The sequence below is a fragment of the Aotus nancymaae genome, unplaced genomic scaffold, assembly GCF_030222135.1.
Source record: "Aotus nancymaae isolate 86718 unplaced genomic scaffold, 86718_ANA_hifiasm-v0.15.2.pri h1tg000046l, whole genome shotgun sequence".
NCBI lineage: Eukaryota > Metazoa > Chordata > Mammalia > Primates > Aotidae > Aotus > Aotus nancymaae.
In genome coordinates, this window is record NW_026988460.1 from 14,417,868 (window position 1) to 14,444,851 (window position 26,984).

General features: G+C 42.7%; 1 protein-coding gene across 1 annotated transcript in view; it reads left to right on the plus strand.

Moving 5' to 3' along the window:
- The window catches only part of EDEM1 (ER degradation enhancing alpha-mannosidase like protein 1), a 33,219-nt gene extending 8,182 nt beyond the window's left edge, over positions 1 to 25,037 (plus strand). Inside the window, exons 3-12 of the mRNA XM_012472164.3 lie at positions 4,554 to 4,657; positions 7,057 to 7,228; positions 8,266 to 8,449; positions 10,343 to 10,517; positions 12,440 to 12,560; positions 13,365 to 13,535; positions 15,393 to 15,466; positions 16,323 to 16,419; positions 18,456 to 18,659; positions 20,901 to 25,037. Of these exons, the coding sequence (XP_012327587.2) occupies positions 4,554 to 4,657; positions 7,057 to 7,228; positions 8,266 to 8,449; positions 10,343 to 10,517; positions 12,440 to 12,560; positions 13,365 to 13,535; positions 15,393 to 15,466; positions 16,323 to 16,419; positions 18,456 to 18,659; positions 20,901 to 20,990 (1,392 nt within the window). The 3' untranslated portion in view covers positions 20,991 to 25,037. The remainder of the gene's footprint in view (positions 1 to 4,553; positions 4,658 to 7,056; positions 7,229 to 8,265; positions 8,450 to 10,342; positions 10,518 to 12,439; positions 12,561 to 13,364; positions 13,536 to 15,392; positions 15,467 to 16,322; positions 16,420 to 18,455; positions 18,660 to 20,900) is intronic.
- The last annotated feature ends 1,947 nt before the right edge of the window (positions 25,038 to 26,984 follow it).

Consider the following 26,984-nt stretch of genomic DNA (forward strand, 5'->3'; position numbering starts at 1 on the left):
ACAGCATAGTGTTGTTTTAAAATCTTATTAGTAAAGGTGATTTTACATCCTCTTTGCTTTCCTTCATTGTCCAGCAAGCCTTTACCATGAGAAAATTCTCATTGTGGTCTAGCCCAAATCTTGTGCCTAATAATTTATTTTTGTTTCTTTTAACATGCTGTAGAAGAGTTTAAAGCTGTCTGTTAGTAGTTAGAATTGGGGCTGCATGTAGTGGCTCACGCCTATAATCCCAGTACTTAGGGTGGTGGAGGCAGGAGGATCACCTGAGGTCAGGAGTTTTAGACCAGCCTGGCCAACATGGTGAAACCTCTTCTCTACTAAAAATATAAAAATTAGCTGGGCATGGTGGCGGACACCTGTAATCCTAGCTACTGGAGAAGCTGAGGCAGGAGAATCACTTGAACCCAGGTGGCGGAGGTTACAGTGAGCTGAGATTGCACCACTGCACTCCAGCCTGGGAGACAGAGTGAGACTTCATCTCTCACATGCAAACACACAAAGGAGTTGGGTAATGTGCTAACCAAGTTTGCATTATGATTGTATAGTCTCTTGCCAGTGGTAGAATTACCACAACTTGGAAGGAGCTTGAGAGATCATTCTACATCATTTTATAAATAAGTAATAGAAATAGGACTAGGCCCATGGTCTAATAGGAAATCTGGGGTACTGATTTAGTATAATTTAAATTGCAAAGCACATTAGTTTCCCAACGTCTCCTTCTGAAGTTATTGCTGCTGTGTTTCAGTCATTTACCATCAGTGATCAAAATGTGCCCAGACAAGTATGTTCGACCTTAGAACTAATTTGTTGATGATACCAGAGGCTGACTCAGCCTACAAGTGTTGCTTAAAGGAAACATCATAAGACTTATATATAGCTCATGATGAAAGCTTACTTCTTTTTTTTTTTTTTTTTTGAGATGGAATCTCACTCTGTCGCGCCAGGCTGGACTGCACTGTGATCTCAGCTCACTGCAACCTCCGCCTCCTGGGTTCAAGTGATTCTCCTGCCTCAGCCTCCCAAGTAGCTGGCTTTTTTTTTTTTTGCCCTATTTTGTCTTTTTATCCCCTTATCATGCTTGCTATTCTGTTGTTTGCCATACTTTCCCTCACACTTAATGGTATCTGGTGCTTAGTAGCAGTGCAAGTGTTTGTTCAAAAAATGAATTCCGACTATTTAAGCATTTTGAAACACAGATTCTAAAGGCATTTACTCCCTGAAAGAACAGTTCTGTTTCCAAATGAACTTGAGAAATTCTGTATGTCTGGACCTACTATGAGAGAGCCATAGTACCCATCAGCATTTTAAAGACTCTTGAGAAATTTTACAGTCAAACAGACAAACCCATTTAGCTCTCTGTCCCATTCATCCTTTTTCAAACATGAGTGAGTGATTTCAGAACGTGGTTACTTGGGGTTCTGTAGCTATCTGACCATAATGGTAAACTACAATAAGTAGGAGTTGTTGACTTCCTTCACCATCCTCGCTTGAGTTGAGCTCATGTCAGCACCTGCAGCTTCACCAGATATTGTTGCTGGTAAACATCTATAAGGAAACAGACCCATCTCTGTGGTTTTCATTGTAGAATATCCGGCCTTTAGTGCTTCAGGGTTATTTTTCAGGTGTTACTTCTGTTGAGGTTTTCCTTTTCTTTTGCTAATATTTAAACGGGCTTTAACAGATGTGGTATGGAAACACTGTGAAGATAGCAATCCCCTGACTATTGGATGCAACTTGCAGCATTATTGCATCATTTTCTAAAAAGAAAGAACTGAAACCTAGAAATGTCTGTACTTACTCTGTAGGTCACAGCAAAAGAACAATGAGGTGGAAAAAACGTAGTAGACCAATAAAAATTAGGAAATAAGACATATTTGAAAATAGTAGTGTCTGATGAAGAAACAAATAGTGTCTCAGTTAATTTAGAAAGTTTATTTTGCCAAGGTTAAGGACACACCCTTGACACAGCCTCAGGAGGTCCTGATGACATCGCCCAAGGTAGTTGGGCACAGCTTGGTTGTAAACATTTCAGGAGACGTGAGACATCAATCAATATGTGTAAGATGTACATTGGTTTGGTTCAGAAAAATGGGACAACTTGAAGTGGTGGGAGTGGGGTGAGGGGGCACTTCCAGGTCATAAGTAGATAAAAGACAAATCGTTACATTTCTTTTTTTCTTTTTTGTTGAGACAGAGTCTTGCTCTGTTGCCCAGGCTGGAGTACAGTGGTGCAATATCGGCTTATTGTCACCTCTGCCTTCCCATGAGTTCAAGCAGTTCTTGTGCCTCAGCCTCTGAAGTAGCTGGGATTACAAGTGTGTGCCACTATGCCTGGCTAATTTTTGTATTTTTAGTAGAGATGGAGTTTCACCATGTTGGCTAGGCTTTTCTTAAACTCCTGGCCTCAAGTCATCTGATTGCCTTGGCCTCCCTAAGTACTGATCTTACAGACCTGAGCCACCCTGTATAGCTGGTTGCATTTCTTTTGACTGTCTGATTAGCCGTCCACTGAATACACAATTTACCTGTGACGAAGGTAGAGGATTGGTCACTTATGCCTTTGTCTGGCTTAGTGAGTCTGCATTTTTACATACATAATAGGGCAGAGGAAACAATTAGATATGCATTTTTCTCAGGTGAGCAGACTGAGTTCTGTCCCTTGTTGGCACCTGTGAAGATAAATGATCAGTTTACATTGCCAGGGTGAAATTCAGCAGAATTGTTTTGGGGTAAAGATCTTGAGGCCCACAGGACTGTCTTTGTAGATGAATTGTGAGGGACATACATAGCTTTTTTATCTTCGTAGCTATCTTATTTAGGAATAAAAGGGGAGGCAGGTTTGCCTGTTACAGTTCCCAGCTTGACTTCTCTTTGGCTTAGTGATTTTGGGGTCCCAGAAATTTATTTTTCTTTCACATTATGTCCTTATGTTGTCATTATGGTCCCAGGGTTGTCATAAAATTTTGAGTGGAATGAAATCATTTCGATTCAGGTTAATCTACAAAGTTTGATGCCCAACTGTGCTTCACATAGGAGAGAGTAGCTCAGTGTGACATCATATCTATGCATCCAAAATAGGAATCATAATTCTAGATCAGTTTTTTTTTTAATATATTTTATTGCATTTTAGGTTTTAGGGTACATGTGAAGAAGATGCAAGCTTATTGCATAGGTACATACATGGCAATGTGGTTTGCTGCCTTCCTCCCCATCACCTACATCTGGCATTTCTCCCCATGTTATCCCTCCCCAACTCCCCACCCTCCGCTGTCCCTCCCCTAGTTCCCCCCTATAGACCCCAGTGTGTGATGCTCCCGTCCCTGTGTCCATGTGTTCTCATTGTTCAACACCTGCCTATGAGTGAGAACATGTGGTGTTTGATTTTCTGTTCTTGTGTCAGTTTGCTGAGAATGATGGTTTCCAGGTTCATCCATGTCCCTACAAAGGACACGAATTCAACTTTTATTTTTTATTTTTTTTAATTGCATTTTAGGTTTTGGGGTACATGTGAAGAACATGCAAGATTGTTGCATAGGTACACACATGGCAGTGTGATTTTCTGCCTTCCTCCCCATTACCTATATCTGGCATTTCTCCCCATGCTCTCTCTCCCCAACTCCCCACCCCCCCCCCGCTGTCCATCCCCTCTTTCCCCCCTGACAGACCCCAGTGTGTGATGCTCCCCTCCCTGTGTCCATGTGTTCTCATTGTTCAACACCCACCTATGAGTGAGAACATGCGGTGTTTGATTTTCTGTTCTTGTGTCAGTTTGCTGAGAATGATGGTTTCCAGGTTCATCCATGTCCCTACAAAGGACACGAACTCATCATTTTTTATGGCTGCATAGTATTCCATGGTGTATATGTGCCACATTTTCCCTGTCCAGTCTATCATCGATGGGCATTTCAGTTGGTGCCAAGTCTTTGCTATTGTAAACAGTGCTGCAATGAACATTCGTTTGCATGTGTCCTTATAATAGAACTAGATCAGTTTTTAAAAAGGACATAGAGCTGATTATTCGTATGTTTTGTTCTTGTGCTCCAAAAGATATTAACTACTATTTCTCAAAATCTTTAGACATCTGGGTAACAAGCAGCAAGTTCAATTTTGCAGATGTTTTGGTCTCCTGGGAGCCAAGCACCCAAGCTGCTGATTTATTTGAGGAGCAGAGAGAAAGATGTATTTTTGTTTCTTCAGTTTTCTGATTTGTTTGTATATCTGCCAGAAGTTTTAGAAACCACAATGCCTGGCGTGTTAGATAAGATCATAGTGAAGTTTGCTGGAGAGTGGAGTCAGGAAGATGAGGAATGCCAATGATTTTACAAGGAATTATTTTCACAAGTTTTGTCATTTGTGTTGAGTTGGAGGAAATGGGCCTGCCCTGTGCCGAGAATATATTCTAAGAAATAACTGTGCTTTTCTACCTCATGTTTCTACTCCTGTGGTTGCAAAACCACATACAGACATTTAGATGAAGTGACTGGGCTGCTGTGATGTTAAAGCCTCAGTTTCATTTCAAGTTGCTGTAATGACCTGTGTTCCTCTTTTTAAAGATAATGGGAAATTCATCCGAGTTCCAGAAAGCAGTCAAGTTAGTGATCAACACAGTTTCATTTGACAGAGATTCTACTGTCCAAGTCTTTGAGGCCACGATAAGGTAAAATAATGAATATTCATAAAATGAGTTGAAGACTTCTTTTTGTGTCTTTAAGGAGAAAAATTTCCGTGAGGGTCTCCTAGCCCCAAGATCCAGGCAGGGAGTCCATATGGGCTTTATGGGTACAGTGTGCATTTTTCATATTCATATCATATTTATCAAAACTGGAACAATTGTTTCAAAGTAATCACATTCTGGACTGAAGGGAAAGACACATTTATATTTTGTTTTGTTTTTATAGATTAAACTTTTTTTTTTTTTTTTTGAAATGGAGTCTCTGTCACCCAGGCTGGAGGGCATTGGCACAATCTCGGCTTACTGCAATCTCCACCTCCCAGGTACAAGGGATTCTCATGCCTTAGCCTCCTGAGTAGCTGGAATTACAGGCATGCACCACCACACCTGGCTAATTTTTGTATTTTTAGTAGAGACAGGGTTTCACCATGTTGGCCAGCTGGTCTCAAACTCCTGACCGCAAGTGATTCATCTGCTTTGGCCTCCCAAAGTCCTGGGATTACAGGCGTGAGCCACCATACCTGGGCACATTTATATTTTAATGGGAGTGTAAGATAGATGTCCGTCTAGTACAGAATTTCATGGTTTCTCTTTATAGTCTGATCTCATTTACTTCTTTCATGATGTCCTCGGAAAACTCCTACCTATTTCTGAAGGAAATGAGAGTTCCCCATCTCACCACCCACAGAAAATCACTGCTTACCATTTTAGTATATTATCCTTGTTAAATATATCTCTTCTATTTCTCTCTCTCTCTCTCTCTCTCTCTCTCTCTCTCTTTCTCTCTTTGTTTAGCACATTGGGATCATGCTCTATACCTAGTATATTGTATATTGATTTCTTTGCTTTAATTTGTTGTGATTATTTTCCTGTTTAAATTTTTTGAAAATTGTATTACTGCATAACATTCCAGTTAACAATTGTAATACTTATTTAAAATTAGAATTGTGAAAACTTTTGTTCTAACATATGTCACCGTCTACTTCAGATCATTAGAATGGGACTTTATGGGTCTGCAAGGACATAGATGTAAGCTGTTAGCCTGCTCCCTCTCAGTAGGTCATTCTCTCCTCCTCCTCCTCACCTTGCTTCTTTACTAGATGTTAAGGTGTTAGGGAAGTTCAACAGTTGCTTAGCAGCCAAAACTACAAAAATTAGTTAGTAATTGTCTTACCTTTCTCTGTTTTTTTTAAAATTTAAATTAATTAATTTATTTTTTATTTTTAGAGCAGGGTCTTGCTCTGTTGCCCAGGCTGGAGCGCAGTGGCGCTATTACAATTCACTTGAAGCCTCGAACTCCTGACTCAAACGATCCTCCCACCTCAGCCTCTGAAGTAGCTGGGACTAGAGGCAAATGCCACCATGCCCAGCTTCTGTTTTTTATGAGTGTTTTCCCCAAGTGAAGTAAATCAAGAGTAATTTAATAATACTAATAGGCAATATTCTGAGAACAATTAGTACACTCCCTCTTTTTTTCCTTTTTTTTCTTTTTTTTAAAGAGACAGGGTCCTGCTCTGTTACCCAGGCTGAAGTGTAGTGGCATGATCATAGCAGCCTTCAACTTCTAGGCTCAGGAGATCCTTCTACCTCAGCCTCCCAAGTATCTGGGACTACTGGTATGTGCCACCACACCTGGCTAATTTTATTTATTTATTTATTTTGAGACGGAGTTTTGCTGTTATTATCCAGGCTTGAGTGCACTGGCGTGATCTCAGCTCACCACAACCTCTGCCTCCCAGGTTCAAGCTATTCTTCTGCCTCAACCTCCCAAGTAGCTGGGATTATAGGCATGCACCACCATGCCTGGCTAATTCTTTGTATTTTTAGTAGAGATGGGGTTTCTCCATGTTGGTCAGGTTGGTCTTGAACTCCCGACCTTAGGTGATCCACTCACCTCAGCCTCCTAAAGTGCTGGGATTACAGGCGTGAGCCACCACGCCTGGTCTAATTTTTTATTTTTATTTTTAATAGAGACAGGGTGTTGCTTTGTTGCCCAGGCTGGTCTTGAGCTCCTGGCCTTAAGCGATCCATCTCCCTTGGCAAAGTGCTAGGACAACAGGCATGAGCCATTGCACCTAGACAACTCCCTTTTCTTAATGCTCTAAGATTTAATTTACCAAAATTGTTAATATTTTAAATAGCATTGTTTTCGGTAGCCTCGGATAAATGATTCCCTTTCTCTCTTTTAGTAATATGGTTAACAAAATTCCGTCATGTTTTGTTAGAGCTAGAAAGGAATTTAAGAGGCCATTAAGTCAGGTCTCTCTGATATCAGGCAGTTCTGAGTCTATGTGGCTATGAAGGTACTTCTGTCTTTGTGAATTGTATTATGAGCATTTATGAGCAACATGATTGTATTATGTTTTTGTTCTTCCTGTCATCAGGGTTCTGGGAAGCCTCCTTTCTGCTCACAGAATAATAACTGACTCCAAGCAGCCCTTTGGTGACATGACAATTAAGGATTATGATAATGAGCTGTTATACATGGCCCATGACCTGGCCGTGCGGCTCCTCCCTGCTTTTGAAAACACCAAGACAGGAATTCCGTATCCTCGGGTAGGTAGACTGGTTTGACCCTTTGTGTTTGACAATTTACTATCTTCCTGAATTAAAATTCTTTGTTGATTAATTTATTTGGGAGAAGGAGTGGGATGGATATAGATGAGAAATGCAGTGTCTTTAGGAGAGTTTGGCCTTAAATATGATGTAAATATTTTAAAATTAATTCAGCATTTACTGAGCATCCACTGAATAAAAGGCAAACAGTGATATAGCTGACTTATTTCTTCCCCTTAAGGAATTGATGTTCTGTGAAGTTCAGTATTCTTAAGTTCATTTACATGTGTGATTTATATTCCCTGCTACAAAGCAGTGTGGGGAGTTTGTTTTCATCTCTGACTTGGGTCTGTTTCCCCAGAGATTCTCACATGGGTATTGCGGAAGCTCAGTGAGTGTTCTTTTGAATGCTTCACATGGATCTTTCAAATAGAGCCTGCACAGACCAGCAAGTTAGCTGCTGTTTTATATGCCAGGATCTGGAATTAGATTTTATCTTTGTGACTTCTGATTTGCCAGGCCCAGAACTCCTCTGGGAATTGAGTCAGCCTTTTAGGTAACTGGCTGAGAATTGCCAGAGCACAGAGCCTTCATGATGAAACTGGCTGTCATATTCTGGCAGTGCCTCATTTCTCTTCCAGTTGGAGGTTTGTTTAGGTGCTGAGCAGGAGTGAGTTCATAGTGGCTCACTTAAAATTTAGAAGCAATTCTATAGTTTGCCTTGGTATCTAACCCTAAAGCCTGGTGTCTGTGTTACCATGAAGAAAACTTGCTGGAAAGAGACGTTTTAGTGAAGTGTTACAGCCTTTCCCTGAAGACTTGCTCCTATTAATAAAGCAAGGCTCTGCTGTTCTTATTGTCTTGTTTGTGTCTTTTAAATTTAATTCCCACATTCACCTCATATGTATCTTGGAAGGCAGAGGGCTGACTCACTGGTAAGCTTGGTTTATTAGCTGAGTGTAGTCTTTGAGATCCGGCTTTTCAGCCCTGTGGGTTCCTTGAGTTTTGTCATAGTCTTTATCTCTACCCATCCCCAGGTAAATCTAAAGACAGGAGTTCCTCCTGACAGCAATAATGAGACGTGCACAGCGGGAGCTGGTTCCCTCCTGGTGGAATTCGGGATTCTGAGCCGACTGCTGGGGGACTCCACATTTGAGTGGGTGGCCAGACGAGCAGTGAAAGCCCTTTGGAACCTCCGGAGCAATGATACGGGATTGCTAGGTGTGGCACCTTTGCTCACCATTGGGACTGCACACTGCTTGGTCCCCTTTCCTTTTATCTTCTCTGGGCTCTGCCCCCTTTTCAGTCTTTAACTCAGTTGACAATGCAGAAAGAATTGTGTCAGCTTAATCTAATTTCTTTATGTGATCCTTTGCAGAGAGTGAGGCTGGATAGTCTGATGGAAAAGAATAAAGCTTTTGTGTTTGAGACCTCCCTTCTGATTTGGATCCCCTGGCATATTCCGCTTGAAAATTATTGTTAATGGAAATGTCATAAAAAGAACTGCCTCTGAGGCAGATTTTATTGCTTCAATGTAAGATTCTAAATATAGGAATATAGAGTTACTTTGGAGCAGCTTTTTTCTTTTTAAAAATCTAGGCATGTGGTAGTAGATTGAAAGTCCAGATTAAACCTGTATGAGGTGGGGTTTTTCCTCCCTTGAGAATGTTTGGTCAAGGTGTTACTTAAGAATTATTATGGAAAATTTCAGAGTATAGTAGAGAGAAAGTATAATGAATAATAACCCCTGTGTACTCATCATTTATCTTTAATAATTATCAATATTTTGCTAACTCAAAATTTTATTTATTTATTTATTTTGAGATAGGATCTCACTGTGTCACGAGGCTGGAGTTCAGTGGTGCAATCTTGGCTCACTGCAGCCTCCACCTGCTAGGCTCAATGATCCTCCCACTTCAGCCTTCCAAGTAGTTGAGATGACCGTCCTGTGTCACCATGCTCATGCTTGCTTTATGTAGAGACAGGGTCTCACTGTGTTGCCTGGACTAGTCTCAAACTCCTGAGCTCAAGCAATAAGTGCTGAAATTACAGGTGTAAGCCACTGTGTGTGGCCTAGGTGTTATTTTAAAGTGGGTTTTTACCTGTTTGTTTTAAGTTCTGAAATTTATGTATTTGTTGTATTTAACAACAGCAATAGAAATAAAGCAGTCACTCAAATTGTCAACCTATCACCAAATAGTTGACTGGTGTCACTCCAGATTGTCAACTGTTTAGGTTTCCATAGATCCTTTCAGCCTGGCATGTGCAACTTTTACATATTTTTCCATTATAATATAAACAAATATTTTTATTCTGCCTGGCATTTGGCAGAGCACTTGTTTCCAAGTTGTTGCCTTGTTTTCATAGTTACCATTCTTTTTGTTGTTTTGTTTTATTATAAAAAAAATTATATTTTCTCTTTTCTTTTTTTTTTGTTTTTTGAGACAGGGTCTCCCTCTGTCACTCAGGCTGGATGGCAGTGGCACAATCTCGGCTCACTGCAACCTCTGCCTCCCAGGCTTAAGTGATACCCCATGCTCAAGTGAACCCCCATCTCAGCCTCCTGAGTATCTGGAACTACAGACACCCGCCACCACGCCCAGCTAATTTTTTGTATTTTTGATAGAGACAGAGTTTCACCATGTTGCCCAGGCTGGTCTTGAATTCCTGAGCTTAAGTGATCCACCTGCCTTGGCCTCGCAAAGTGCTGGGATTATAAGTGTAAGCCATCATGCACGGCCACTTTTTCTTTTTAAAATAATTTTTTTTTGATAAAATTCCCAGGAATGGCAGTACTGGGTTAAAGTCTGTGAACACTCTTGGGTTTTTAAATGCTTCATCAATCTGGGAAAGCAAAATGACAAACCTATTTTTATTTTGCATTAAATGCTTATCCCCATGTTTGTGTCAGTAAGCACTATATATTTAGAAATATGTTTAGGCTAAGCTACTGATAGGACTGATAAAAATGTTAGGGCCAAGCATCTGCTCCTTCTCCTGCATGCCAAGGATAGAGGTGCTGAGGAGCAGTGTGGTTGGAGTAGGAGGCCCGTCCCCATCCATGTCCTCCCGATGAGACAGTTGGGACCTCAGATGCCTTGTTTGTTTTCACAGGCAATGTTGTGAACATTCAGACGGGCCATTGGGTTGGAAAGCAAAGTGGCCTGGGTGCCGGGCTGGACTCCTTCTATGAATACCTCTTGAAATCTTACATTCTCTTTGGAGAAAAAGAAGACCTAGAAATGTTCAATGCTGCATATCAGAGTATTCAGAACTACTTAAGAAGAGGGTATGTCTCCCTAACGTCTCCTCTGTTGCCTCGTAAAGCAAACAGAATGCATTCTGAAGTGTTTGTATTTTTTTAACATACAATCACAGGGTCTGTTTATCTCTGCCCTCACCTTACCACCTCTCCTAGTTTGTTAGTCATCTGGGGGCAAAGAACTGTGTTAGCTTTCTGTCACTGTTTAGCATAGTACCGAACCTCGTGGCTTAAAATAACAAGCATCATCTCATGAAGTTTCTTTGGGACAGTAATCCAGCAGCCGCTGAGCCCGTCACTCTGGCCCAGGATCTTTCCTGAGGTTGTTGTCAAGCTGTTGGCCAGGGCCACAGCTATGCCACGGCTTGAATGGGGCTGGGAGATCCTCTTCCAGGCTTACTTGTGTGGTGACTGGCAGGCTTCTTCCTCATTGGCTGTTGGCTGGAGGGCTCAGTTCTTTGCCAAGGGGCCTCTTGGTAGGTAGCTCATGGCCACTTGCTTCCCCCAGAGTGAGTGATCTGAGAGAAAAAGAGAGAGAGGCCAAAATGGCAGCCCAGAGTGCTTTCATGACTAATCTGGGAATGATATACCAGTACTTCTGCCAGATCATTAGTCATCCAGACCAACCCTGATACAGTGTGGGAGGGGGCTACGCAAGGGTGTGACTTGCAGGAATAGAGGTTTATTGGGGGCTGTCTGGAGACTGGCTACTACTATAGGAGCTGACACATCCTAGTGTTTAACTGTGACTTTAATTGCAGATAGATCTACAATGCAAGATGGTTATTTGAAAGACAATGTTTTCGTTCTATTACTTTCCAAAGAATTGTTAGGATTGGTCTTTATACTTGATGATAGGACAGTTAACCACATTTTTTCTCTCCAAGTTTGTTTAAAATAATGTTATTCACCATTTTCTGTTGTGCATACAGAATGACAGGAGAGAGAGAGAGCCATTTGAAGCTACAGTGGCTTCTACTCTAGTGTTTCTCTTCCCCAGATCTATCTTTTTTTTTTTTTTTTTGAGATGGAGTCTTGCTCTGTCACCCAGGCTGGAGTACAGTGGCGTGATCTCGGCTCACTGCAACTTCCACCTCCCAGGTTCAAGTGATTCTCCTGCCTCAGCCTCCTGAGTAGCTGGGGTTACAGGCACGTGCTACCACACCTGGCTAATTTTTGTATTTTTAGTAGAGATGGGGTTTCACCGTGTTGGTCAGGCTAGTCTCGAACTCCTGACCTCATGATCCATCTGCCTTGGCCTCCCAAAATGTTGGGATTACAGGTGTGAGCCACCACGACTGGCCCCCAGATCTTTCTTTGTATGTATTTCTGTGTTAAGTGGCCAGTTTCAGTACAAGTTATAGCTACCAAGCTTCCTGCTTGGTAAGATTTTCTTGCGCCCTTTTCTATATTGCCGATGTAGGAACCACTTGTGTGTGCTGTGTTTAAGTAAGGGACCTTTTAGGTAGAATTTATTTTTGTTTTTCAAAGCCAGAAACTAAATTGAGCAGTAATCCCCAGGGGTCTTGCTCTGATGCAGTTCTCCAGGCCCATGCTGTAGGACATTACTAAAGAAGAGACTCTGTACCAGAAGAACCAAGCTTTTCTGCTCAGGTGAAATCCAGCATAGGCCCACACTATATACTGAATTCTCTTATGTGGCAGGGTTCTTAAACCCAAAGCTCAAAGTGCTTTCTGCAGAATACTGTGAAATCCTGACATATTACAATGCCTGCATTAGGAACTTTGATCCTGTGGTAAATGTTATCTTCTGCTAGAGTCTAGTGTTGATAGTTAAAGGCAGTCTGTCTCCAAAGGTTTAAGGAATGAGTTAGGAGAAAAAGTTAATGTTGATTTCATCTAAATGAAACTACCAGCAGCTCCTGGGGAGCTAGAGATCTGTCAATGAGCTTTCTTTTCACCAGTGAATGTGCTGCTTGGGTTTGCAGGCGGGAAGCCTGCAATGAAGGAGAAGGAGATCCCCCACTCTATGTCAACGTCAACATGTTCAGTGGGCAGCTGATGAACACCTGGATTGACTCTCTGCAGGCCTTTTTCCCTGGACTGCAGGTATTTTGCAATCAGATTTCCTAAGAATAACCAATCACTAGAAAGAGTTTCTCCCTCTCCTTTCTTTTTTAATACCAGAGCATTCTCTGTCTCCTTTGGATTTGGGAAGTCACTGACAGTATCTGTTTTCATCTTTCTTTTTGTGAAGTTAGTCTCCAGAATATTGAACAGAGCCATTCCACACTAGTGCAAAACCATGCTTGAGAAGTGACTGTGTGTGATTTTTGTTTTTGTTTGTTTTGAGACAGTCTCGCTCTGTTGCCCAAACTGGAGTGCAGTGGCGCGATCTTGGCTCACTGCAACCTCTCCTCCTGCGTTCAAGCAATTCTCCTGCCCCAGCCTCCAGAGTAGCTGGGATTACAGGCGCCTGCCACCACGCCTGGCTAATTTTTTGTACTTTTGGTAGAGATGGAGTTTCACCATGTTGTCCAGACTGATCTCAAACTCCTGGCTTTAGGTGATCTGCCTGCCTCAGCCTCCTGAAGTGCTGGGTTTACAGCCATGAGACACTGCTCCTGGCTGTGTGTGGTTTTTGGATAATCCACTGCTCAGTTGTTTATTCCTTATTCATTAGTACATATAACTTCTTTTTCTGTGCAGTTCACATCAATTTGGCATTACTGGCCAGATAGGGAGGGTATTTACTTGTCTGGGTTGTTGCTTTTGGGTTGGTTTTGTCTTCAACCATATGTATAGGTCAAGTAAGAACTTGGGGGTAGAGGAGAGCCCAGGCAGGCCCTTTGTGCCTTGTCTTGTCACTCTAGGAACTGTATCTCAGCCTGATGACCCGTATCCTCTCCTTAGGTGCTCATAGGAGATGTGGAAGATGCCATCTGCCTTCATGCCTTCTACTATGCCATATGGAAACGATATGGTGCCCTCCCTGAGAGGTATAACTGGCAGCTGCAGGCCCCTGATGTTCTCTTCTACCCACTGAGACCAGAGTTAGTGGAATCCACATATCTCCTCTACCAGGTACTAGAGTTGTTTTTTTTTCTTTTCTTTCACTGCCTCCCCTGACTCCAGCAGTTGGTTCTTAATGAAAATTTGCTAAGTGATTTAGAGTTATGTTGTTTTAGAGTGACTCTGATCGAGTTACCCCATCTGTATTATTGTTAGTGTTCAGTGTCATTCATGGCTTCACAGGACAGAGAAGGTATTGTTTTTAACCTATTCTACAAAGCTGAAACATGTTTTTACCATAGGATTTATAGCTCATATCTTTAAATATTCATGAGGAAGATTTTGTACTAAGGTGTTTTCCAAATTTATTTGACCAAAACACTTGTTATTTTGGGAAGCAATTCTGCACCAGTGTACTGTGGAACCCCAGTCTGTGTAACAATTACTCAGACAAAAAGAAAATTCATTTTCTTGGTTGTAAAGGAAATCATCTGGGATTCATCTGGATGCCTGTTTTTGTTTAATGTTAAAAAATATATATATATATATATATGTGTATATGTAGTGTTCACCCGTTGTGAAATTACTTCAGTGGCAGAGGGGATGTGACTTTAGCTGTTAAATGTCTTCCTCCTGACAGTTGAAGCCAGATATTTTTACTTCTGTGCATGCCATACATATATACACACTGAGAGTCCTCCTCCATTCACATGCACAGCAGCATAAGTGGTTAACTTACCAAGAAGCTGGCCTTGGTGAAATTTGGTAGGCCTGTAACAGACGACCACCGTGGGCCAGCTGTAGCAAGCAGAGCGTGAGTTTTAGAAACTCTGGTGGTGGAGCTAACACTAAGGTTTGGATTTATTTATTCAATGATATTTTATACCAAATCCTTGCCATTTGCTTCAGATAAAAAACGGGGAAAGAAATCCTATGAAACTGATAATAGTTCTCATGCCTAAAGAGGGACCTTTAGTAAAACCATGAATTTTAGGTAACTTCTCAAAAAAGGGAAAAGATGATAGCCGTCTGTTTGGCCTGTCTGAGTCTAGTAGAGCAAGGCTGTACATAGAGGATGGCTTGCCAGCTATTGACTGATTTCTCCTCTTAAGCTTAGTCCTGTGGCCTGTGAGCTGACTCCTCTTTGTTTCTGTCACTAATTCTTTCCTGATTTCAGCTTCTGCTTCACATTGACAGAGATGTCTTGTACTCCACAGCTTTACCCTCCGAAACCACACCCTGTGCACTTTTAATCCAGAGACCGCTAACCTTGTTTTCTTTGTTGCTGCAAGCTGGCGCTAGGCATGAGTTAAAGATCCCCAACTTTTGAACTGTTCGTTGGATAAAGGCTCCTTTTCCCAGAGAAGTTTTTTTTCCCTAGTAAAACCATCTAAGAGTGTGTGAGAAGAGTAGGCAACTGAGGACTGATTTCTAGGGTGACTAGAGAGGAAAGGGTGGTGGCCTCCTTTTACACTTTGGAAAGTCTTGTTCTCATCAGCCTTTCCTCATGGTGCCATAACTGGAATGGTGGCAAGGTCCTGTTTCCTGTGCCTGTGTCTTAAGTTTTTGGAGAGTTCTGAGGCAAGATAGAAATTGGATTTGTTCTCAGATATGGTACTGTCAGGGTGGGCATTGTTTTATTTCTAATCATGATGAGAACCAAAGTAGAGTATTGTTCTTCTACCCTGGAGCAGGTGGTCTTACCCTGGCTAAAGTTAAACAAGTCACAGGTATGCTTTGATGTGAACTGACAGAATACCTTAGTCCTCTTACTGTTGTGACCCGCAAGATCAGATAACCTGGGCCCTGTTTCTTCCTTTGGCTGGCGACTCGTCTCGTCTCTGGGGAAGCCCCGCAGTCACTGTGAAGCTTGTTGATGGCATGTCTTCCAAGCCCATGCTGGATCACATTCTCTCGTGTTCTCTCTAGGCAACCAAGAATCCCTTCTACCTCCATGTAGGAATGGATATTCTGCAGAGTCTGGAAAAGTACACAAAAGTCAAGTCAGTTTTCTAAGTTCCTTCCTTTTTCTGTCAGCCACTTTTGATTTATTTCAAATTGTTTTGGGGAAATATCCTAGTTTGCATTTTAATTTACAAACAGGTCATTAGTGTTACATTTGTAGGGAAATTGCTTACCTTTTGGTGTAGTAGAACCTTTCCATTATAGTGGAAACTGCCCTTTTTTTTCCGTGATGTTCTAGCAGATTATGGGTATTCTTTCTAACTTCTTTCCCCTAGTTATACAATAACACATACACTAACATGTTTAGGGAGTACAGAAAATATAAAGCAGTAGAATATTATCACTGTAATCTCCACATACAGAGAAAACTGTAGTCAGTATTGAAGTGTATATACTTACAATCTTTTAAATATATTTTATATACGATGTGTGTATATATGTATATATAAGAAACATACTCTATATTTCAATTTTGTGACATGCTTTTTTTTTACCCACCGTATCATAATTTTTTTAAAAAAAATACTATCTTAGGATACTCAAATAGTAAGTCAATTCTACAAATATTAGGACTAGAAATTTGAATTAGTCCTTTTAAGTTTGTTGCCAATCACTTTCTTGGTGCCTTGTTATGCTTCTGGCCAACACCCTTCAGTCTTCCCTGCCACCACCCCCACAGCCTGTAATTCACCTGATAATTTAGCAGCCAAAGCACTTGCTAAGTAAATTGGCAAACAACCCAGGTTATAAAAAAGGAGAGCTCTTCAATGTAAACATAGTTTCATATGGTGCTGAATGACTGGTTGATTATTCTGATAAGAGATTGTTTCTGCTTCTGAAGTGAATCAGCAGGTGGGAAGGAGAGGCAGAACTGACTGGATGATTGTTTTGTAGGTGTGGGTATGCCACGCTGCATCACGTCATCGACAAGTCCACAGAGGACCGGATGGAGAGCTTCTTTCTCAGTGAAACCTGTAAATACTTGTATCTGGTATGTGTGTTGCAAGATGAACCCAGGAATATTTAGTACTGCTTAGAGCGAGCATTCGCACAGTCTTCTATCTGACAGATACTGGTCACAGCTACATGCTGGACATTGTGTATTCCCAGGGATGTAAATGCTGTCAGAACAAAAGGATATTACTGTCTTCTTTTGGTTTCCAACCTTGTTGAAAAGCCATTTGTCAAGTAAACCAAGAATTGAACTTATGAGTACAAACTGTGGGAAATGCTGGTAGTGAATGATACAGAACCAGTGTTAGTACGGTGGTTGGAGAAGACGTCTCTGAGGAAGAGAGCTGTGTTCATAATGCCTTCTCACTTTTCTTGATGTTTGTGATCTTGGCCAAGACCCGCAACCCAACCTTGTCTCTGTCCATACACACATCCTCAGGCACATGGTGTGTGTGTGTGTGTGTGTGTGTGTGTGTGTGTGTGTGTGTGTGTGTGTGTGTCCTGAAAAAAACCTTTGGTATTACCTAATATTCATATGTTCATTCTTTCCCTCACAAGACTACAGCCTACACAGAAGTCAGGTGACTTGCCTGAAGTATGGGGGTGGCTGTGCAGAGCCGAAGTGTGAACCGTGGTCCTGACTCCCTGTGTGGTGCTCTTTCCACCTCACCGCTCGGCCTCATGGATATAGCCACTGTCGTGCCCCCTGCCACTTTCCACAGTATGGCTACATATAAACAGAGGGCAGAATTTCCTGGTTATAAGGTAGTGTGGCAACTGAGAACTTCGGCAGAGGGTCAGAGATAGAAGCAGCTGTGATAAATTGCATTTATCTAGTTCTGTGTTTCATAGGCCTGGGGCTACCTGGGTCTGAATCACCCTAGGGCCTTTGCTAAGATTACAGCCGTGTTGAGTCAGAATCTTTAGAACAAGCAGCCTCAGAAATCTGTCGTTTTGACAAGTACCTCCAGTGGTTTCGCATGAGCCAGGTTTTGGAGCTGCTGGTCTATCCATTAAGACGATACTCTTCTGTGTCTGGTGTCTTTTCACAGACGACTACAGAGGTGTGTCCACCAGCAGCCCATGTGGTCTGTCCAGTGGGAAGACAGCTGTCCTGCTGTCAGTTCCTGCATGTGCAGTGGTTCTTGCTGTCAGTGCAGGTCACTCAGTTCTGCTGAATCAGGCTGGCCAGAGCCTAGTTGCGTATTTCCATCCAGCAGCCAGCTGTGTCAGAAGGACATTAATGAGGCAAGTTTTAGAGTAAAGGAAGGTGACCCTGTAGGGTGTGTTACGTGAAAGAACACAGAGTCTAGGGAAATACTGGGGTATGCCCCATTCTTCTCCTGTTACTGTGCAAACATTGACAAACTGCACTGAATCTCATTTTTCCTTGTCTTGAAATAGTTGAGGTGACCAATAAAGTTGCTAAGAATTTCTAGGTGTTCATTCATTCATTCAGCATTCACAGAACACTTGCCTTCTCCTGCACTGATGCTTCCCATATTGGGTTAGATGTTCTTTCTAGATGCTCTTGCGTTCCATGTCACATGCACCGTTGACGGAAAGGACTGTGCTTTGTGGCCACTGCATCTTCAGAGCCCAGCCCATGTTATGCAAGAAATGAACTGAATGTTGGCAGATGTGTTGGGCTCTGTGCTAGTATATGGTGATGGATAAAACTTGCTTCCTCCCTGCCAGCATTTACAGTTTAGGGTCTAGGTGTGTGTGAGGTTGGGGGTAGTTCTAGAATTCCGTCAGGAGAATCATCCAGTGAGCTCTTATAGACTACCTGTGCTTGGGTCTTAGCCTTGGAATTTCTGAGTCTCTGCATCTGGGCAGGTTATGTGTAGGGAAGAGGTGAGTCTAGTTATGAGTTTAGATGAAGCGGGTGATTCCGCCTTGCAGCCTGGGCTGGGCACCACGGTTGTCAGTCAATTCCTTTTCACCCAGTTATCACTGAGAAGCATGAGGCTCAAGCAGATTCTACTCCCTGAGTAGCTGGGACACTCCCTCATGATTCAGTTCCAAGTGTGCTACAGTAATTGGTTGGATCTTTTTCTCCCTTCCGCCTAGCTGTTTGATGAAGATAATCCAGTACACAAATCTGGAACCAGATACATGTTCACAACAGAGGGACACATTATATCTGTGGATGAGCATCTTCGGGAATTGCCATGGAAGGAATTCTTCTCTGAAGAGGGAGGGCAGGACCAAGAGGGAAAGTCTGTGCACAGGCTGAAACCTCACGAGTTAAAAGTCATCAACTCCAGCTCCAACGTGAGTTGCTTCTTCGAGGGGTGAATTGCATATAGAGGAAGAGAATATACTATTAATTCCTTAGTTGTTCAGACTTCCTGACAGAAAATTGATTGTGTATGCAGATTGGGAGGTTTGAAAACACCTCCTAAAGAAACCGTTTACATAGATGTTGTCAGGGTGTAGAGAGATCACAGGAGCAGCGGTGGCATCATCACTGCTGGCTACAGGCGCCAGTGGAGAGAATGGCCACAGGGTCCCAGAATTGGGAAGTCTTGTGGGAGGAGTGGCCATCCAGCAGGAGCCACTGCTCAGATATGACTTTTGTGGCCTTGCCTGGAGGGAGCTGACAGAGTCAACATGTGATTCCTCCCTGCTCCCCCTATTGCCTTCTGGAGCATCTTCTTGGCTGCCCAGGGCAGAAGCTGGAGGCCGATGGAGCCTGTTGATATGATCCATCAGTGGACCTGGAGGGGCAAATGGAAGACATTCAGCAAAATCACCTACCAGCAAGAGAAGAGCAAAAAGCAGTCTTAGTCAGGATGGTCCTAATGAAGATGCTCTTTGAAGTGCTCTTTAAATTACCCAGATTCATTTAAAGTAGGGCTTTACTCTTTACCTAAATTGTCCTGAGATGCAGCAGGAAAGATTTGGAAATGGAAGTCCTTGCATCCCTAGTGAAAGTATCAGGTAGTTGTGTTGATTTGAATCAAATAGGATGGTTTGGAAGTGAGGATAGGGAAATGTAGATCAGTTGAAATTTCAAATCTTGTTTTCCCTCAGGGCCTCAGTGGTCAGGTGTTCAGCCGCCTCCCCACAGACAGGTTGCCTTGGCGTTAGGGGTGCCCTCTTGTCATAGACTGTGCTTCAGTGCTTTTCCATTAATGCCCCAGTGAAGGTCTTCACCATCAGTCTGTGAAGTAAATCGATAGGCTAGAGTGTAGATAACCACCCCTGCCCCCATTTTCATCAGGCCATGGAGCGCTGACTGCATGGGCAAAGCATAATCGGGAGGAAGGGGAAGGAGAGTGAGAGGGAGAAGAGTTCGTGATAGCCAGCGCTTACAGAACACATACCAGGGTTAACCTATGCACCACTCTAAACGCTTATGTAGGTTGACCTGTTTACTTCTCACAACAGCCCTGTGAGGGGTGGGTACTTTTAACATCTCCATTTTACAGATGAATAAAGGGAGGTACAGAGAAGTTTGGGTCCCATGGTGGAGCCAGGATTTGGACACAGGCAGTGTCTTCTCTTTTAGGAAGGAGACATCTCTGACCTACCGCATTCACTAATAGATCTGATTCCATGATTTCAGACACCAGGGATTCAGGCCCTCAGAAGGGCTCCCAGTTCTGGATAGGGGCATGGCCTAGTAAGGAGTCCACTTCCATCTTAGGCTTTGTCTGTAGTGCTGTTGAAACACAGAGGGGAGGGAGTACTCTCCAGAGAAAATCAAGGTGGAATTCCAAGGAGGTCACTTGCTGGAGATCCTTGAAGGATGAGGGGGTATCCCCAGAAAGGATGTTCAGGCAGAAGCAGTAGCACCTGCAAAAACACAGAGAGGTGGCCTAGGGGGCAGTCAGGACCAATGGAAGGGCCTGCCAGTCTTGATCTTGCCAGGGATGAGGAGCAGGGCATAGTGAGTTCAAGTACAGGGCATGAGGAAAATGCTTCTTTGGAGATGAAGCGGATAATCAATGTATTTAGACAACTGCTTCCAGGGATATCACAGTTGGTTAGTTCTCAAGACATGCATTTCCTTTGAGGACACAAAGGAGTGGGTGGGGGGCTTGAATTAAAAAAAAAAAAATAGTAGTCTTAAGCATTTAGAATTTAGTTGTGATGAGAAAAACATAGCTTAGAAAAACAGTATTTTCAAATAGCAGAAAAGTTTTCTGAAATTCTGGGTGGACTTAGGACTCCAGGGATGTGGCTTTCAGTCCTGGCCACTAAGCAGTTGCTGTGATGCCTTTTAGCCTCCCTGGATCTGCCATTTCTTTATCTATAAAGTGAGGATACTAGATTATATAAGTGGTCCTCACCTGAGGGTGATTTTGCTCCTCAAGGGACATTGGAACAGTGTCTCCAAACACTGTCCTACAGTGTGCAGGCAGCTCCCACAACAGTTATCTGCTTTCAAAGGTCAGTAGTTCCCAGGCTGAGAAACCCTGGATTAAGTCATCCAGTCACATTTTCTGAGAGATCAACTTGTGAGTTTTTAATTCAGAATTTAATTTTCCCTTGTTTGTGTCTTTCTAGTGCAATCGTGTACCTGATGAGAGGAGGTACTCCCTGCCCTTAAAGAGCATCTACATGCGACAGATTGACCAGATGGTTGGCTTGATTTGATCTGCTCTTTGTGAGGCCTCATCTTGAACCAGACCTTAACAACTGAACCCAGACCATGCCAAAGTCCAGTCTGAAATGGAAGGGGATAGAAGTCTCGCTGTCCATGATGGTGTAGGAATTTCTGGGCAGCGCCTCACCACATCTGGTTAATTCTTGCACACTTCACTGTTTCTCTCCTGTTCAATAAAATGCCCTGTTAAGGATATAATTTGAAGTGAGAAGGTACATGGAAATTGGCCTCTTATAACATGCTGATGTTATAAGCACAATAGATGGGGCATCTTTGGATTGATGTTCACAGCTTTATACTTTAGAACCTAAGTCTCTTCACTTTGCTGGCACCTACTATACTGGAGTATTGCTACTTCTTTTAAAAAAATTTTATATTTATTTTTTTTGAGACAGGGTCTTGATACTTTTTTGAGACAGGGTTACCTGGGTTCAAGTGATCCTTCTGCCTCAGCCTCTGTGTAGCTGGGATTACAGGTGTGCACCACTGTACCTGGCTAGCTACTTCTTTGTTAGAGGATTGGAAGTGAAATTTCTGCAAAAGGGCCTGTGGTTCACTTGGTATCCTACTTAATTGCATTAAAAATGTCATCCTTTCTGTTATTGGATAACTGGGCTCTGCCCCTGATGTCCAACCATGATTTTGGATCACATGGGGGGAAAAGTCATCTACTTTTTCATGTATGCCCCAAGTAAGCTTCATAGTGTTACAAATTATTTGCTTAAGAATAATGGCCTTAACCAGAATTCTTAACCGATAGTCTCTTAAGTTACTATGTCATGGTCTAAGAGGTTAACTGACAGATCTTTTGGATGATATTTTGCATTTTGAATATGAACTTACCTGAGGAACTCCCATAGTTCCAGAACCAGGTGCCTTTTAGGGAGAGAACAATGCCTAAGATCGTCTGAGCTTCCATCTTTCTTAGATTTCCTAAGCAAGGATTCTCAGTTCTGACCATATTTGGGTTAGAGTTCCGTTTTGTTTTTGTTTCCTGTGTCTAGTGCCAATTAGCTAAATCAGGGAGAAAGAAATGATCACATGACTTTTTAGTATCCTTGAGCCATTTCTCTGTACTACAGGCTATAGATTAGTGCCTTATATGGGTTTTGGTTTTGGCCACTGGATGTCGCAGCTATTGCTGTGTTTTCAAGAGGCCTGTTTAGCCACATGGTGGGACCGTTATGAAAGGGGGATGGAAATTGCTTGGCCAGTCTTTGCCTTCAACCTGTATAAGTAAGCATGTAAAAGGAGGAAGTTGTGCTAAAATGCCTTCTTTCTTTTTTTGTTATTTTCTTAGCCAGAACATCTCTATTTGAACCCACACTGATACACACCTGCTACTCCTACACAGTGGAGCAGGGTTGACCCCTAGTCTAGCTTCCATGAAGCGTCATGGGTGGAAATGCATTCTAGTAGAAAGAGTAGGAAATCCCTAAAACTTCCAGCCTCGCATACCACAGTTCTCACCTGTCACTGTTTGCCCACCTCTAAGGATTTCATATACATCTTTTCAAAGCTAAAAATAAACACTGTCTAAGCTTATGTTACATTTTTAGTCAAAAGGGAGAAATCCTATTCCTTTTTGAAAAATTTAAGTGTTATGGTTTTAAAAATAGCTATGTAGTTCAGTTCTTTGAGATTTTTGAAAAGAGGATTTTCAGTAATGTATCATCTCTGTCTTTTAAACATTTATTACACTAGTTGTTTTAAAATAGAAAAAATAAAATGCTTCTATTTTACCTTTTTCATTTCAGAAGCATTATTCCATTTATTAACAGTGTCCCATCTACTGCATAGAAAACTTTGAGAATAGTATATATATTTTAAATGTTTTCATTGACTCACTAAAAATGTTAAATGCACATACATGCATACACATGAGCATACTTGTACCTTTGTCTCTGGGCAAACAGAGGTGGGACTGTTAGTGGCCCATTTGGGAAAATAGAGCACCTCAGAGAAGGAGGTGAGTTCTTCATGCCTGTGATTTCTCTTTTGGCGCTCCCCTCCTCCTGCTCTGGCTTCCGTGGTGGCAGTGGTGAGTAAGCACTCCAGTGTTCTCTTATTGAGGTGCTTTGCCTGTCACTTGAGCAAGCTCGGGCATTCCTTCCTCCTCATGCTCCTGGAATAGGGAACAGGGGTCTCATGCCTGCAGTGCACAGAGTGCCGCAGGTGCCTCTCAAGAGCCACAGGCTGCCAGGAAACGTGTTTTATGTTAAGTCACAAACCCTCTTGAGTTCTGGGTATTGGAATTCATACCAATGGGTGAGACTGAGGGTGAATGAGTTAGTGCATATTAATCTTGGTTGTTGAGCTTCCAGACCTACCCAGTCCGAAGTTTGATGCTATGTAGTCAGTGGTTTGTGGGGCTAAATGCCAGAAGGCTGTCTAGTGCCCATTGTAAAAAGAAGATTCGTTGAGCCAGCTTCAAAGGTCACTTGTTTTCTTTTTGAAAATCAGAATATCAACAACTGTGATATATCCTGCAGGGCTTTTGCAGTTTCTTCTTTTCTGTGTTCTGAAATACTGGGTAGAGTGTGGCTGAGGAGGAGATTGCCAGAGAAGTTGCCTTGCTCAGTGCTTTGCCCCAGGAATACCTCGAATCTGAGTGGACTTCATCCTTTGCGGCAGCTCTGAGCCTGGCCTGTTTTCCTATTCCCACGTGTAGCTAGTGTCTAGTGTCAGCTTTGCTCAATGTGATGGAAGCATTTTGCAGAACTGTTGTAGGAAGCTGCCTTATAGTTGGCTTGATGAAGCATAATTCTCTTACCACAAACTTACGATCATTACAGGGCAGGCTTAGCTACTTTAGTTGATGTGACTGAGGAATCCCTTCTGGAAGAATAAATGGCAAGGAAGGGTTTTCCGGTACTCCAGTTGCACTGGCCATTGTGAAAAACCAGCTTCTGTTTTCAAATCTTCCCTTATTTTTGTTTTTTTTATTTTTTTTCCAGCACTTGGGCCAGAACTTATTCATTGTAAGTGAATCCCCAGGTTCTGATGATGTCCTGGGCTTTTCTTGTCTTAGATCATGGAGTGTGCATGTGGCACTTAAATAATTTTCTATGTATTTAAAGAAAAATGCACCAGGATAGTGTCTGTGCACATGACTGTTGGAGGAAAGTCTAGGAAGTACCTGGTTTGGTAAGTGCCGTTGTGCAATCTGAGGGTCTTACTTCTTCCTCCCCTTTTCCCTTCTTCCCACCAAAGGAAAATATTCTTAATGATTTCTTAGTTCAGTTTACTGAATGATTGCCACCTGTAATTTCTCTATGGATTGTGTAGACTCAACATGAGACATTCCTTTCTGCTTTCTGGAGGGCTCCAGAGGCCTCTCTGATAATTTTTTTTCATCTGTTGACAAAAGCAATGATCTTTTTTCAAATTTAGTGCTGATGAAAAGTTAGGGCTGAGTGATTACCTTAGCCTCAGGGTGACTGAGCAGGGACTTTAGAAGAAAATCCTGAGCTTTCTTGTCCATTCCCAGACATCCAGCTCCTATTCTAGTGCCTCTTCCCTGCAGGGCAGGGACCCCTTGGGAAAGTGAGGAGGTGGGGTAGGCTGGGCCATGTGTCCCAGGTTTCGCAGGACTCAGGGTTATGCTCCCACTTGAATCTGGTAAAAATGTCAAGAACCTGTGGAACTCCCTGATTCTATACCCTCTTCTTTCTGCGAGGCAGAAGAATAATATTTTTAAAGGTTATTTTGTTTTAGTTTCAAATAGCAAAACACAAGCTGCATTTTTATTTATTATGCATAAGAAAGGCAAATCTTTTTACAAAGTGTAGAGTTGGAAACTCTGGGAAAACTTACTGAAATACACAAATGCTTTTGTCTCTGTAATGTGCAATATGCTTTGCAACTGTAGATTGTATTTTATGTTTAATCTGTAAATAAGAAATGTATTTAAATTAAAAGGGAGCTTTTTGTAAAAGGACCAAATGTTCTTTTATAAATGTAATAAGGAATACCTTGCTCTTTAAAATTTATTAGGATTTTTATGAGTAATTTTTATTAAAATATTCTTTTTTTGAGTTGTCACTTTGTTTCTCTTTTACATACTCATATAGACACATTACATTCAAGACAAGGGAGAAGAACTTCTAAAGGAACTGCCCATCTAGATGAATAAAACCTGTTTGCTTTTTATAGCTAAGCCCTGAGTAATGCCTCCCCCATGGAATTCCACTACATTTTTGTGTAACACTCTTCTAATAAATGCGTTTCACATGTGGGTCAGAACTGCTTTTCATGACCTTTGTCCCAGCCCTGGCCTTCCACTCTGCACTAGCCTCCTTTCTCTTGGCCACTGCCATTCTCTATTCTTATTGTCAATTAGCTGAGTATATCTGGGGTCTGAAACCAGTTCTCTGTGTTATCATAAGCAAGGCGCTTCATTTCTCCTCACCACTGAGAGCAGTGGCACTTCACAGTCTATGTGGGTGCAGTGGCCCATGGGAAGCGTGTGGGTAGAAGGTTCTGGAGGGCTAGCCTCCTTCCCTGTGTTGCCACTGGGGTCCATGATGGGATCTTGAGGAAGAGAACTGCTCCTGCGCTGTGACATATCAGTGTCCCAGCTTTGCTTACAATTCTGATGGGCCCTTTTTTTTGAGACAGGAGTCTCTCTCACGCAGGCTGGAGTTCAGTGGTGTGATCTCGGCTCACTGTAACCTCTGTCTTCCAAGTTCAAGTGATTCTTCTGCCCCAGCCTCTTAGAATAGCTGGGACTACAAGTGCACACCACCACACCTGGCTAATTTTTTTTGGTAGAGACGGGGTTTTACCATGTTGGCCAGGCTGGTCTCAAACTCCTGACCTCAGATGATCTGCCCGCCTTGGCCTCCCAAAGTGCTGAGATTATAGGCATGAGCCACCATGCTTGATGGGCCTCTTTAAAGGCCACAAAGCATGACAGGGCAAAGGAGAGACTTGAGGTTGGGAACAACTTGCTCACATTGAGCTCTACTGTTGTGAGGGGTGGTAGAGTTGTGTTTGTGAAGTCTCATGGGTTTGTGATCTTGACAAAACCAAGCAAGCCTAGTAGGCCAAGAGACCAGGTCAAGAGCCACAGGTACCGACTCACCCCTGCCTTCCTGTTCCAGGCTGCCTCAGTAGTGGGAGCACCAGGCCGCTGCCATCCGTGGAGCAAGTGGAGCCCAGCAGTCCTGTGTGAATACTGCAGTCAGTGTCAGGTGGAGTATGGGGACTCTGGGCCATACCGTGGTGGGTACAATCTCAAATCTATCCCTAACTAAGCTGTGTGCCTTGGGCAAGTTACAGACTTGCTGTCCTCTGTTTTTCTATCTAGTAAATGGGTTGATGATAATAGTTCATACTCATAGGGTAGTTCTGAGGACTGAGTGGATTAATATGGATAAGATACTTAACGAGGTACCTATCATGGTAGGCTCTGCGTGTTTCCTATAATTATGGTCCAGTTGGATTGGACATCCAGGATCAGACCTAGGGCTTAAACGGGGATGGTGGAGGAAGAGTAAGAACATGGACTGGCCATGGGGAGGCTGGGCTGGCCTCCTGGCTTTGTCCTGGATGTGTTGCTTAGGTCAAAGCACTCACCTTCACACAGTTTCCTCACTTTTAAAATCAGAGATGATAGCACATCAACTCCCGGGGTCCCTGTGATGGCAGAATGAATCAGCAGCTACACTTGTCAGCGTGTGAAGTGGCAGCTGCTAAAATGTTTACATGTGCCTCTTTGTCCCTTAAAGTTTTGTTTTCCTTCTTAAAGTTTAATCAAGGAAGTCTGCTAATGTCTCCGTAACTCAGAAACCCAGACCAGGAGGTGCAGAGTGGTTTGGGTCTGGGTGGTGTACCTGTGCTCCAGTACTCCGCTTAGTCTTTGTGCTTCAGTGTCTGGGGCAGTCTGCTAGTCGGTAGCCTGTAGAATGAAGAGTCTCTCCCCACTCTGGCTGTGTGTGTGTGTGTGTGTGTGTGTGTGTGTACGCTCTCCCCCCACTCTG